We start from the raw sequence: 13,308 nt of genomic DNA, 5'->3' as shown, positions 1-13,308 counted from the left end.
GGCCTGCCAGCAGTCCCAATTTGGCTCACAAGGCGGTTTTCTCCTAGCCATTTTTTCCTAGGGGTAAACAGAAGATAAAATATAAGCGTGTGCAAGATTTACATGTGACAGCTAAAAAGCCATTGTATACCATGGTTAGCAAGTCTGACTTGGTAAGCCTCTACCAGAGGTATGCCACATCTAGTTTTCTTACAATACTCAAATATAGAACAACAGTTTTCTGGGCTTATTTTAATGTTATGTTCTTCAAGGTCCTAGATGGCAAATTTGCCAAAGTTCTCTTGAACAATAGGTGCTGTCCTTGCAACCCACTCAAGAGATTGAAATAATGTCTCATGCATTCTTCTACAGTAGATTTTATCAGGGCATTAGAGAATGTATAATTTATCCTCTTATGAGGCAATCCTGGTCCTTGAAGAAACTAATTATTACCAAACAGATTACAACATTCAGATATTTTGACATATTCCTCAGTCTTGCTATGGTACATAGTTTCAAGCTTAATAATTGGTTCTATTGAGGCAGTGAATTTTGTACTTTATATTTTTAATAGTTTGCCCATAACAAACCCTTGATTGATTAAATTATTGCATGCACATTATTGTGCTGTCAAAGCTCAAATAGCTCATGGTTTTACTGCAATCAGGTAATCAGAAACCTTAGTGTACACTCTGTTAGGTTATAAAGAGGAAAGATCCATAGAAATGTTTCAAATAAAAAACAGTAATCAAAAATGAAATGATAAATATTTTAATATTTCTTGAATTCCTATCAAAACTAATACATTGATCTTAACAGAATTTTAATGAAACACATTTGTGTTGCACAGCATTCTACATTTAGCTAGCAAGATGCTGAAGCTTTCAGTTAAGCCAAGTTTATTATAAAGGGGGGGAAATCTCTAGTGTGAGAGACTGCAAACTAGGAAACACAAGGAACTTCAAAATGTGTTGCTGTATTGTTCAAAACATTAGATAGTGCCATGTGGCTGTTTGGCAATTTATTTCACAACATTAGCTGTAAGAAATAAAAACATAATGGGTTTTAACTGTTTGCTTTCTCTTACTTGTACATACACATGCAGACACAGGTTCTCAAATGAAACTTCAATCCAAAATGTATAAGCAAGAACTTCCTCTATGTCTAACTTACACATAGTAGTTAACTGTCTGAAACTTCTAAGTACAGGAGGTAGTAAAAGCTAAACTCTGGATTCAGCTAAAAAGAGTAAGTACCAAACCCAAACATTTGGAAGAGCCATATAAAGTTATGGCAAAAAGAATGCTGATGAACTTGAACCACAACATCAGAAAAATTAAGTCAACTTTATTATCAAAGTTGGTAACATTCCTCTGTCTATTATCAGTTCATACGTAGTGCAAAACAAATGCATTTTCATCTTCATCCAGGGAAATGATGTCAACTACCTTCAGTCATCACTGTCACTTCCAGATTCACTCAACTGGAGATCATTCCCTAAAATTTAAAAAAAGTCATGCTATCAACTCCAGAAAACATTATTTTCCATGAAGCAGCGAATATCTCCCAGCACAGTACATTAGTCTCTTTGGTCTAAACATAAAGCTCCCGTCAAACGGTGGATTCAGGTGCAAATTAAAAGCCATATTTAGAAGAAAACTGTTAAGATGAAGCAAATAGCACATTGGGGGAGGCAGTTTTCACCAGAAAATCCACACCCAATACCATAGTCCCCATCTGGATCCTACTTTCTATACCACCAGCTGCTTATTTTTGAGATATATTTTTAAATGGAGAGGAGATCCAACCATAGATCTCTAATGCCCCATGGTCCAAATTCTTTATGCATCTTCCATGATCTCTGCATTATGCACATGGGCCACATAAATCTCATCTTTCAACATTATCCAGCTTGGAAAGCTGTATTTTATTTTTTATTGGAAGAGTTAGAAGAAAAAAGTTGCAGGAAATTTAGCTGAGTGGCAATAGAGATCACAGAAGTTAGGGTGGTTGTATCTAGTAAAGTAGTTCTGTTAGCACAAATATTTCCTTTTGCCACATGGAAACTCCCCTCCCCCTAATCCGCTCCAGGGGGTGGGGTGGGGGAACATCAATAACAATTTTAGGGGGCATTGTGGGGTAGAGAGGGAGCAGAAGTTCCATGAAGAGCCAGAAGTCCTTGCACTAACAGAACTTTTTTTAAAATACTATCCAGTGATACAATGGTAGAAAGAACTGTGTTTCTTCCTCCATCCTTTTCCCCCAGCCACTCTAAACCACCTGCCGCACCCTGTCAACGATCCATGAACATTGGGCATGCCTAGTCCTCAATGGGTTGTTTTAAGATTCCCTAGTAGTTTTGCAAAGCTCAGGGTTCTTCTAAGTCTGATGAAACCATTCCTCCCATGCTTGAGTGGTGCAGCTTTGGCTACATTGAACTAAGATTCAGAGAATGGAATAAAGGTACATGATTCAGGGTTCACCATTTTAGGCTGTGCTTGGATACTAAGCTAGATATTGTGGTAACCTCTAACCTTTCTCCATGCAGTGTCACAGATAATACTCTGCTTCCCTACCTAGCTCCAGTTTTAGAACTGGAAAGAGTGGGAGCTTGATGTTTTGGTCCTAGGGTGCTGAGACACTCAGTGCCTTGACAACACTGAAACAAAACCCAAATGTCATGCTAGGGAAGCAAATGGGGATTACCATATGGTTGTGATGATAATCCTTACCTCCTTTGCAACTTCATGCTTTACCAGACAGCAATGGCTCACTTTGTCATGAGGAACAAAGGTGCAGAACCACAAATGAAAGAGGTATGGAATCTGTGGCCCTCCAGAAGTTGCTGGACTTCAACTCCCACCAGCCCACCAGCATGGCCAATGGTTAGGGATGATGAGAGTTGTTAGATACCCCTACTGTACATAGCACAGTTTTATTAGTGAATCTGGTCTGGCCCTGTTGATTGGGCATTTTATTGCATTGAGAGTTAGGCCATACTGCACTAAATGCTTAAGCAACTCATTTTGAGATGTCTGAATGTCTCCAGAACAAATTACTGGTTTTTAATCCCACTGTATACAACTCAGCAGCAGTCAGTATCATCTATGACACTGTAAACTGCATAAGCTTTAATTTACCATAATCAGTGGTCAAAACAGCTTTTATCCCAGCTTCTGATCTAAACCTCAGTAGGTCAAACCCTCTCTACCCAGACAAAGCTTAAGTTACATGAGAAAGTTATAAAAGCATGTGGTTTCCTTTTAGATTCCTCAAGTATGAATCTCACAAGGTTCTCTGCTTCATGTACTTACGCAGTGTGTTCATCAAGTGGCCAGTGCCCTCTCGACTTCTGTGATATCCAGCATCTACATCTGGGAAGGCTCGCTGTGAGACAGTCATCATTGAAGGCTGTAGGTGTGGCATTGACAGAGGAAGGGGTGGCTTTGTCTCTTCATCTTCTGAATCACTAGAACTATTTTCACTGCTTGATGAAGAGGATGAACTCTTAGATTCAGATGAGCTATCAGAGCTACTCATCTGCTCTATAACTTTAGCTTCTGCTTTTAGCTCTGAAAATAAGATTTAAGTGGAAGGGAAAAGAATTTAAGAACTAACTTCATTACTTACATGATCACAATATTAAATTTTAAGAAAATAAATAAACTCAGAGTAGTATTTGGGAGTGACATCAAGACAGTGAGCAAAGGAACGGTATTTATCTGTCAGTGTGGTATAATAGTGTTAGAGCCAGGGTGAAATCCCTACTCAAGAAAGAAGAAGCAGAGAGGTCTCAACTGCAGAAATGAGGAAGGAAGAAAATTTCCAGCTGCACAGGAAACATTTATTTGATCTCAGCATGTTTAGAATTTAATTCTTCCTCAGGGGCATTCTTGGACTACAAGTTTAAATCCTGGTCTCCTCTCAGGAGGATTGAAATTGGTTTCAATTGGTTGTTCAACTGAGGAAGTACTCCATTCAAAGCACATTGGGCTCAATAAATAATTGCCTGCACACCTCAAAGTTTCTTTACTTCTTCAACAATCACTGAATGCCTTGATGTCACCATCTCTCAGCCTCACTCCACATAGTAACTTAAACTATAAAATAGGAGCACAATGTATGCCTCCCGGGAGGACAAACAGAATAATCAATTCTGATAATCAATATTCTACTCCTTAGGTATAAAGGTAACCTTCCCAAACTGGGCAGAGGGTAGGGAGGAGAAGAAAGCGATAAATTTAATTGCCAGGCTTCCCAGACTGCTGTATCACAACATCATTAGACAACGGGCATTATTCTAGCAGCCGTAAAATTTTAATCAAATTAAGGCCACAGCAGCTGCCACTTTTATCAAAGGTGAGTTGCTTATGTGACAGCTGATTTCTGCCACCAGCCACATGTTGATCCTTAGTCAACTTCTCCCACCACCACAACCAGTGTTTTTTCAAGCTGTTACAACAATAGGCAAAAAAAAACCATTCTAGGCTCAGAGTCTGCTGGGTGGCTTCCATGTAGCTAGCTCATTCCATGGCATCAAATACGAAAGATAGCATAGCCTCAGAAAAAAATACAGCCAACACAGGCTCACATAGTGGTGGAAATGCACGCGTAAGATATCTAATGTCTCTCAGTATTTGCTTTGTAAAGCCCTTACATTTTTTTATGGACATAGCTAAATAAGGTATAATTAGAAATCCTAAAAGAGGGCTTACAGAATATCAGATTTTAACATACGATATTCTGGCAGAGATGACTGGCAGAATCCGAGACCAGGACAAAGAGACAGTGGAAGAAGATTGGAAGAAGTTTAAAGACTACTTTAACAAACATTATAAAATTAATGAAGGCTAAAAAGATATGGGTTTAAAAATTAGCGGTTTGCAGGGGCGTTGATTAAGGAAAAAGAATAGAATTATTAAAAATTATGGGAATTATGGGAATGGATTTGCTGACAAGAAAAATGAGATTAGAATACAGAAGGGGGAGGTGCGAGGAGGTCGGTGAAAGTTGGTTTTGAAAATAAGATCTGAATTTATACTTGTTTTGTTTTTGTTTTGTATGTTGGTTTTTGTATGTTTTTGTTGTTGTTTGTATTTGTGTTTTTATGTGTTAATTTGAAACTTAATATTATTATTTTTTTAAAAAAAGATTTTAACATACGATATTAATGTTTTTAAAAAATTGCCAACACTTGGACATTAATTGTTCTCAGAGCAAAATTCAGCACTGCTAATTTATAGAGATATTGATATTAGAACTTAAAGAAGTAAAGGACCCATGGTAAGACATCATAACAGATCCTGAACCAGCCCCAAATCCAGTGTTGTAGTGCTCCTGTACCATGTTATAGTCATTCCAAACAGAAGTGCTACAGCACTCCTGTTTGGGGCTTACTGTTTAGCCAGCATAATAATTATTATTTGCAAGTGCATTTTTGCACACAAAGCAACTTGCTCAGTAATGCTACTGTTCCCATGCTTCCATCATGGGCTCTAGCACAAAAGCAAGTTTCTCGATGGGAAACTATCAGGTAACACAATGCTTTATGCATAATGATGCGGCTGCTAGAATGTGGGAAAACAGCTTTGGGATTTTGTGAGTCACTCAGAACAAGTTTTAAACCAAACTAACCAACCCTTCTAGAAGAGTCTCTCAGATTTCATGTGCCCTTGAACACCCTCCCCTGCAGCACTGGCTACTTTTTAGCAACTGTACAAGGAAAGAAATGACAGAATTTTCTCATTATAGTTACAAAGAAACACCTGCATGAAAAATTCCATTTTTTTACACTGTGTACTCAAGGATTCAGTCCTAGTTATCAATAAACAGAGCAACCATCTGCCAGCATTAATTCAACATGTAACATCTTCCTTTCCTGCTGCTTGCCCCAACATTTCATCAGGAAGTTTAGCTGGCCAATTGAACACAGTATGACATTCTACTAAGTTACTTTTAAGCCACCAGAAGCATTTAGAGTGACTGCATGCAGAATAAGGTATTACCCATAATCCTTTCCTCATGGTGCACATTAGATTTTAAGGCAGCCATGTATTGCCAGTTATCTGGTCACCCAAGGCTCTGAAAGGTGTACCTAAGCAACCAGGATACTTTTTAAATTTGTAAAGTTTTTAGGTTAATGCTCTAAAAGAATCTTGCCCTCAGGGTTATGAAGGAAATCTTATAAAATATATGACTAAGCTTGCCTTAAACAACATATAGCAAAATGATGTAATCGGCAGGTTCACCTTGGGTAAGGAAATGAGACCATTTCAAGCAATTAAGGGAAGAAGACGAGAATGGGGACCTAATGATATATGTAAGCTGTCAGCAATCATTGGACTAAGATGGAAGGAAGACCCAAATGATAGACCAACACTAACAGAACAGTACACTGTTGTCATTAGCATTTTTATGTCATACCATACTACTTTTTCTGGTGGTAGATAGGATGGTAGAGATAAATAAGGTCAGAGCAGGGGATCTGTAGCCAGTTCTATGTGGAACAAACAATGGCTGAACATTTTCAAAATCTTAGGTCTGATGGGCTCATCAGCGATAACACAAAACATTAATATTTGCTCTAGTTACCCATCCCACAAGGACTTCTGTCACACTTCTTTCCACTCATACGTCTTTGTTTTTTTCAAGGGATGGGCTCTCCATATATGATTGTGAAACCACTTTTATTTGAATGTATTCATCCATAAAGAGAGCGAAGCCTTATGTAAGCAAGCCTTGATAGTCGCTAAAATACAGGACTGCAAATGCTTCTGATACCTCTTCACACAATTTCTTTTATGTTTAGTTAACAACTATTGAACTGGAAGCAGGTAGTATTAAAACTATTTGTATGCTCTCAATAGATGGCCAGACACTCTATCCAATAGAACCATACAATTGGAAGGGACCATGAGAGTCATCTAGTCCAACCCCCTACATTGCAAGAATTTTTGTCCGACATGGGGCTTGAGCCCATGACCCCGAGGTTAAAAGTCTCATGCTCTACTGGCTGAGCTATCCATAATGGTTGTAGAGTAAGTAAACCCCTTTCTTCCCAAGTCAACGCAGAAATGAAGCAAGCTGATGGAAGAGGAACAGAGCAATCCATCCTTCACCAGCCCATTGCATTTGGTTGCTGGACACACAGGAAGCAAAACTTCAACCTGGGCATCCATTGACAAACTAGTGGTGAAGAGAAGGAATGATCCATTTCTTTGCTTCCAGCCTGCTGCACTTCTATGCTGGATGTGGAGGAGGTGAAACCCCTTCCTGTGCTCAGGACAAAAACCAAACAGCTGGTGGAGGAGGTAGGGAGTACTTCATACCTCTTCTGCCAGCCTTCTGCATTTCTAGTCTGCAAATATTTGTACTGGCCTGCTTTTTATTCCTAAGTGAAGCTGGAAAAGGGATGGTCAGTTCTGCCCATCCTCCACCACCTTCTGTGTAAAAAGCAGAAGAGTAAAAACTTTTGAAAGCTACCATATTTAAAGGGCTAATTCAAAAGCTGACTGTGCCACTTTTGTTGTGAAAGAGACATGGCACTGGCTGGTTGGAGCCTGGTATTCATTACTTCAAGACAATATAGGGTTAGAAAAACTGCAACACAAGCGTATTTCTCGCCGGGGTGGTAAATCTAAGTATGGGCATTACCACTTCAGACTACAAAGGATTGGCTCCTGTAGTTGAATCCTCCTCCATAGAAAAAACTATTCCTTCACATGGAAAACTGGAATGTTAGGGAACAGCTAGGTTAGAACCTTCCCACCATTATGCATTCCTCTACATGCTGGGGCAGGGAGTGAGAGGGAAGAATTCAGTCATGTGAGCTGCAAAGACTAGACAAGCTTACCACATAAATGAAAATTAGGTCATGGACTCCAACCTCAAAACCTTCAAACTACAGAATAATTTAAGACTCTGAACAATATGAGATTCAATTACAACTTACCTCTTTCAATATCATCCATAGGAGAAGGTGGTGGAGACATCTTCTCTTTTGGTGGAGAACATTTAACACTATTTGGAATCTTATTTGCATTTCGAATTAGCTGTTGCTGTTGCCCAATACGAGACTGGACCTTACTGCTTCCTTCACCTCTGTATGAAAGGGTTGAAAAACAAAGTTGTATCTGTGAATTCTATAAAGCCATTTCTTTTGTTTCCAAGTAGTTTTAGAAGATCTGATTTTTCATCACTTTTGATGGATAATAAGAAAGCTCTTATGTGCAGTACTTAACAAATGTGCAGGTTCCAGTGAAATGTTCTCCAAACACCACCCCAAAAATGCAAACAAATTGAACTGGGTGATGATATCCAATGTTACTTTCTGAGTTGAAATCAATAGGCTTAAAGAACTAGGTCACAAGACAAACCAGGAGTAGTAAATCAAGAACCTTGGTTACAGATTCTGGTTTGTCTGGAGTGAGACAAGCCACAAGCCCTAGTTTCAACTTATTGTCAAATCAAACTACGGCTTAACCCCAGGTAGTATGATAGCAACAGGGCAGGGGGAGGAGTGCAGCAGCCGTGAGCTTCATTCTGGGAACTCACACATATGCATGCTTGTGCAAAGCCATGGTTTGACTTAGTGTTACATGTGAACTGGGTCATTGCTTCAGTCTCTTTCTTAAAAGAAAGTAGAAGTCAGTTTTTCTTTTTCCTAATTTAGACAAAATTGCTTTTACTATGGAATTTTCATAATGAGTAAGAAAACAAGAGTGTTTCCAATTTTCCACCCACCTGGTTTTCTTCACAGTGATATTGCTACTAAGTTTCTCTAGTCTACATTCTCCAGTGTCATGGTTAATTATCAAGATGCATTCTTTTTGGTATGGCTTCTTGGAACCTTTGAAAACTGTTACTGGTGGAGTAGAACCCTATTTTAAATCAGAAGAAAATTACTCCTACTACAGGCACTTCTAGAACTGCTTTTTTAAAGAGTCTAATTCATGGTTTAAAATCCTGCACTTTTCACAACACACTGTGCTAACAGCATGTATTTCATTATTATAAGAAGGCAGAGAATGAAGCCAGTTTTGCTACAGTGATTTTGCAGGACTCCAAGATTTATTACAAAATGCGGTCTCAATATGAAAATGGATTGACTTTTCATTGACCAAGTGGCTTTTTTTTCTTTTTTAGTTCTTTCAAGGTTCCTCTTAAGATGCTGAATTCCATCCAGCTGAAAGCTGACTCATTCTCCTAACCTGTCATATAACCAAATAAAATTTCAACCAACTCCTTTATTAACATATTCTATCAATTATGAAGCGGTAATAAAAAAGCAAGTGCTTGTTGGCACCAGTAACCATCAATCACCACCAACAAAGATTGAACTATACTTCATCTATTGTTCTTAAAATCTATACCAGAATATGGGAAAAGGGAAACTATCACAGAACACTGTGCTTATTGTTGTCAGGGTTGCATACAGCCTTTTCCCAATCCATTTTGATCACTTTAACACAACCATTTGAGCTTTCTAGCCTGCTAATTATTTATTGAGAATATTTTTGGCATATTTAAAAAAATGAACATTAAGCTATCTCATCATAAGTTTCACAACATAGCCTCAAAAAAGTCACTCCTATCTGAGAAATGCAAACATCTCTCATGAAACAAAGATCATAAACACCACAAAATTGTTTTTGGCCAAATACTAGTGTGAATAAGAGAAATAATTAATGGAAAATGAAGAACAGGTCAGGGAGGTGACAAGGCTTCTTTTCCACATAAATATGACCATGCAGCTTACAACATAACAGCAAAAATATGTATCAATACATCAGAGGTGGAGAGACTCCAGCCCGCAGAACTAATCAGGCTCTGTAAGGGTCCCAATTTGGTCTGTGAAGCTGTTCCTCCCACCTGTCCCATGCCGGGCATCATACTGTCAGAGGCAGTATGCCTCTGAATACCAGTTACTGTACTGGGAATCACAAGTGGGCAGGTATGGATGTGGTTCAAAAGAAACAACAAGGAACTTAAAGTAATCCTCCGATTGTTCCTTTGCAAGCAGGGTTCATCGACAGAGAGCCCCACTGGGATCAGTTACCCTAGAAAGGTCTCCATCAAGAACTCCCTAGTACCGTCTGGGAGGCAAAGCATTTTGCAAGAAAGGATGTTATTGTGCCATCAGATGATTGGCAGGTGGATGGCTCTACCCATGTGTCAAAGCTACCCAAAGTGTGTGTGGCAGGGTTGAAGGAGATAAGAATCAATAAAGTGAACAGTACAGATATGCCTTCCTCAATGCTGAACTCTGTTTGGCTGTGCCTTCCAAATGTATGACCATTGCATTTTAATGAAATGATGATGATGATTTATACCCCACCCAGGTGGATTTCCCCATCCACCCAGTAAATATGTGAAGTAGAATACATTGGTTTAATACCGGCACAACCATAGCATATGTTATTGCCACATTCTTCATGTATTTACAAAAGAGTGTCACAGTTTAAGAATCAGCTAGACTCCTCCCCTCAAAGGGAACAGCAAATCTCACCTCAATATTTGGCAGAGTTATTGTCACCTGTTCGCCTTTACCAACTTCAAGATCTCCTTCACAAGATGTATCAATGGAGGCTGGTTTGAAATCATCTAAGTAAAAAAGTTAAAGTTACATATATTAGGTCATGTTTTTCACTACAGTGGTACCTCTGGTTACGTACTTAATTCATTCTGGAGGTCCGTTCTTAACCTGAAACTGTTCTTAACCTGAAGCACCACTTTAGCTAATGGGGCCTCCTGCTGCCGCCTGAGCACGATTTCTGTTCTCATCCTGAAGCAAAGTTCTTAACCTGAGGTACTATTTCTGGATCAGCGGAGTCTGTAACCTGAAGCGTATGTAACCTGAGGTACCACTGTACTCCCTTAAACAGTGATCCTGTCACAAGGCGGAGGTGAGGGTGCTGGATCATTCTGTTCATATCCTGTCTAATGCTAGTTTGTCTGCCACATTTAGTTACATTATTATCCAAAAGACTGCAAAATGTGCACAGACCAGAAGGTTTTCTTAATACCTATCATAGATTCACCACACGTAGGAGCTGTACAAATTCACCAAGATATGCTGAATGATTTTTAAATAGAGCACTGAAATTCACTTGCACCTAATTTTCAAAAGAAAATAATGGAGAACTAAGGTTCACGAACTTTCAGATCTAAAGACAAATATTGCCCAAGTACAAATGAAATTACCCCAAACCCTTGTAACAAGTAGAACTCTCAATAGTTACATATATAGTGATTTTAATCCTTCTAGTGAAACACAGTAATGCTCTAAAAGATTAAGTTTCAGCTTTATTTTCTATTTTGTAGCCTTCTGCATTCTATTATAGTCCAAAGAAACAGGATCTACCAAAAGTTTCTGACTTACCATAGGCATTAGTAAAATAAAATATTGAATTTGCTGACACCCAGTGAGGTCAGGACAATGTGACACATAACTTTTCTTTCTTTCTTTCTTTCTTTCTTTCTTTCTTTGCTTGCTTTAATAACATACTGCTTTCTTGAAATATTTCATAATAGTATACTAAAAATACACTTGTTACTGCCAGTTTGGTCTTGATCCTGTTAACTAAGCCTGTTAATTATTGACACTGTAACAAAGTGTTTAAGTTTTAAATAAATAGATCTCAAACTTCCACATGGCTAGGAACTAGCTTCAACTCCAAATTAACAGGTCTTTTTTAAAGCCAATTCAAACCCATACAGTACTATTTGAATTTCCAAGGGAGTAAACACCATCACCATTGGGCTTACTTCCAAATAAGCATGTAAAAGATTGTAGTGTAAATGCAGCTATGTTTTAATGAGTTGCTAAGATCTCCTTTTAGCATTGTGTTTGTAATACTTATATTATAGGTTGCATGTATTACCCTGAGTTCCATTGGAAGAGTGATACTTAAATTCATTAAAAGCCACAAATGTACGAAATATTTAGATATTTGAAAACTAAATGTTGCCTACATCTAGTGAGCATGGAAGCCATGATTTCGGAGAGAGAGTGCCTGGCTTTTGCTCCTCTGTGAACTTAGAAGAGTTCATGAGCATGAGATACAAATATACGGTACATCATCTACAAAAAGAAGTGCATGGCTTTGTTTTATATTCCCTAGCTGCAAGACCTTAAACAGTCTCTTGCCTTATTTTTTTTTTTAAATCAAACTCACAATAACCTATAGTTATGCTCATCTTTATATCATTGTTGTGGTAGAGGCTGTCGTTGGGCAATATCTAGGCACTCTACTCATCCCCTTTGCCTCCTCTCTCCAAACACACCAAAATACCATTTTCATGCAGACCTTCCAATTAGATTTGACAGGTCACCTTTGGTTTTCTTCGTCCCTTTTAAGAATACAATGAGTTCTTAAAGTTCACTGGATGTCACTGGATGCTGAATTTAATATTTCTGATAGGTTTAAAAGTATGGAGCTTTATCATATTGAGCAAATAAAGGCATTTTTTTTTTTAAAAAAAAAAGCCTTATTCCTTTCTTGAACTCTTACAATGGTAGACACAGTGACAGCTTCTTTCCCTCAATTTGTTCGTGGTATTTGCGGAAACAATCCCCCCCCCCCAAAAAAAAATTCCCGCAGCAAGTCCAAAGTGCCCGTCGCTTCCAAAATTTCTGACTTAGCTCTGGATGAAGCACTTTGGTTCTTTTCCAAACAGATGCCAACCTTCCTGCTTCCAACATAATAGCAATGATGACGACGGCGATTAGCAAGTTACCACCCATCGTTATTACATATACACCAGCTATGAAGTTGTCGGGCGTTCACTTACGAGGGAGCCAGCTCTCCTCACCCAAACTCTTCCCCACCTCGCGGCGCCAACCTGGACGGGCTCGAGGCTCCTGCCTCCCTCCCTCCCTCCCTCCTTGCCTGGCAGCCCCTGCTGCTTCCCAGCCGGTGGCTCCACTCCCTGGCGCGCTCTCCTCACTCACAGCGCACGGTGTGGAAGGCGCAGCGCGGCTGCCTCTCGAAGCTCTCGCCCAGCAGCAGGGCGCGCTCCTTGCAGTCGAAGATCGGCGGGGCCGCCCCGTTCATGCCCGAGCCGCCCGCTCCTGCCTCTCTCTTCTCTCGCTCACCCACCAGCGCGCAAGGGAGCCGCTCCACTTCTGCCGCTGCCAGGCTAAACTCTTCGCCCTGCCGAGAGGAGGGGGCGGGGCCACCCCGCGCTCTCCTCCCAGAGGCCGCGCCCCCTTTCCCGCGCCCCGCCTCCTCCTCAGTGGCTGACCGAGTTTGGTAGCACCAACCCCACCCCTCGCGCGTCTTTCCTCAGAGGGAAGCGGCGACGCGGAGGGAGCTTCAACGCCTCTCT

General features: G+C 39.8%; 1 protein-coding gene across 1 annotated transcript; it reads right to left on the bottom strand.

Annotated features, from left to right (window-relative positions):
- Positions 1 to 734: 734 nt before the first annotated feature.
- On the bottom strand, positions 735 to 13,301 carry EAF2 (ELL associated factor 2). The gene is made up of 6 exons (XM_079985590.1): positions 12,932 to 13,301; positions 10,487 to 10,581; positions 8,722 to 8,858; positions 7,931 to 8,079; positions 3,294 to 3,551; positions 735 to 1,476 (listed from the first exon to the last, which is right to left on the bottom strand). Exons 1-6 carry the CDS (start codon positions 13,032 to 13,034, stop codon positions 1,430 to 1,432), a joined length of 789 nt encoding a protein of 262 aa, XP_079841716.1. The 5' UTR covers positions 13,035 to 13,301; the 3' UTR covers positions 735 to 1,429.
- Positions 13,302 to 13,308: the final 7 nt, after the last annotated feature.

Source organism: Podarcis cretensis (assembly GCF_951804945.1).
Source record: "Podarcis cretensis genome assembly, chromosome: 1".
In the NCBI taxonomy this organism is placed as follows: domain Eukaryota; kingdom Metazoa; phylum Chordata; class Lepidosauria; order Squamata; family Lacertidae; genus Podarcis; species Podarcis cretensis.
The sequence above is the reverse complement of the archived record's forward strand: the minus strand, read 5'-3'. Positions and strand labels throughout refer to the sequence as shown.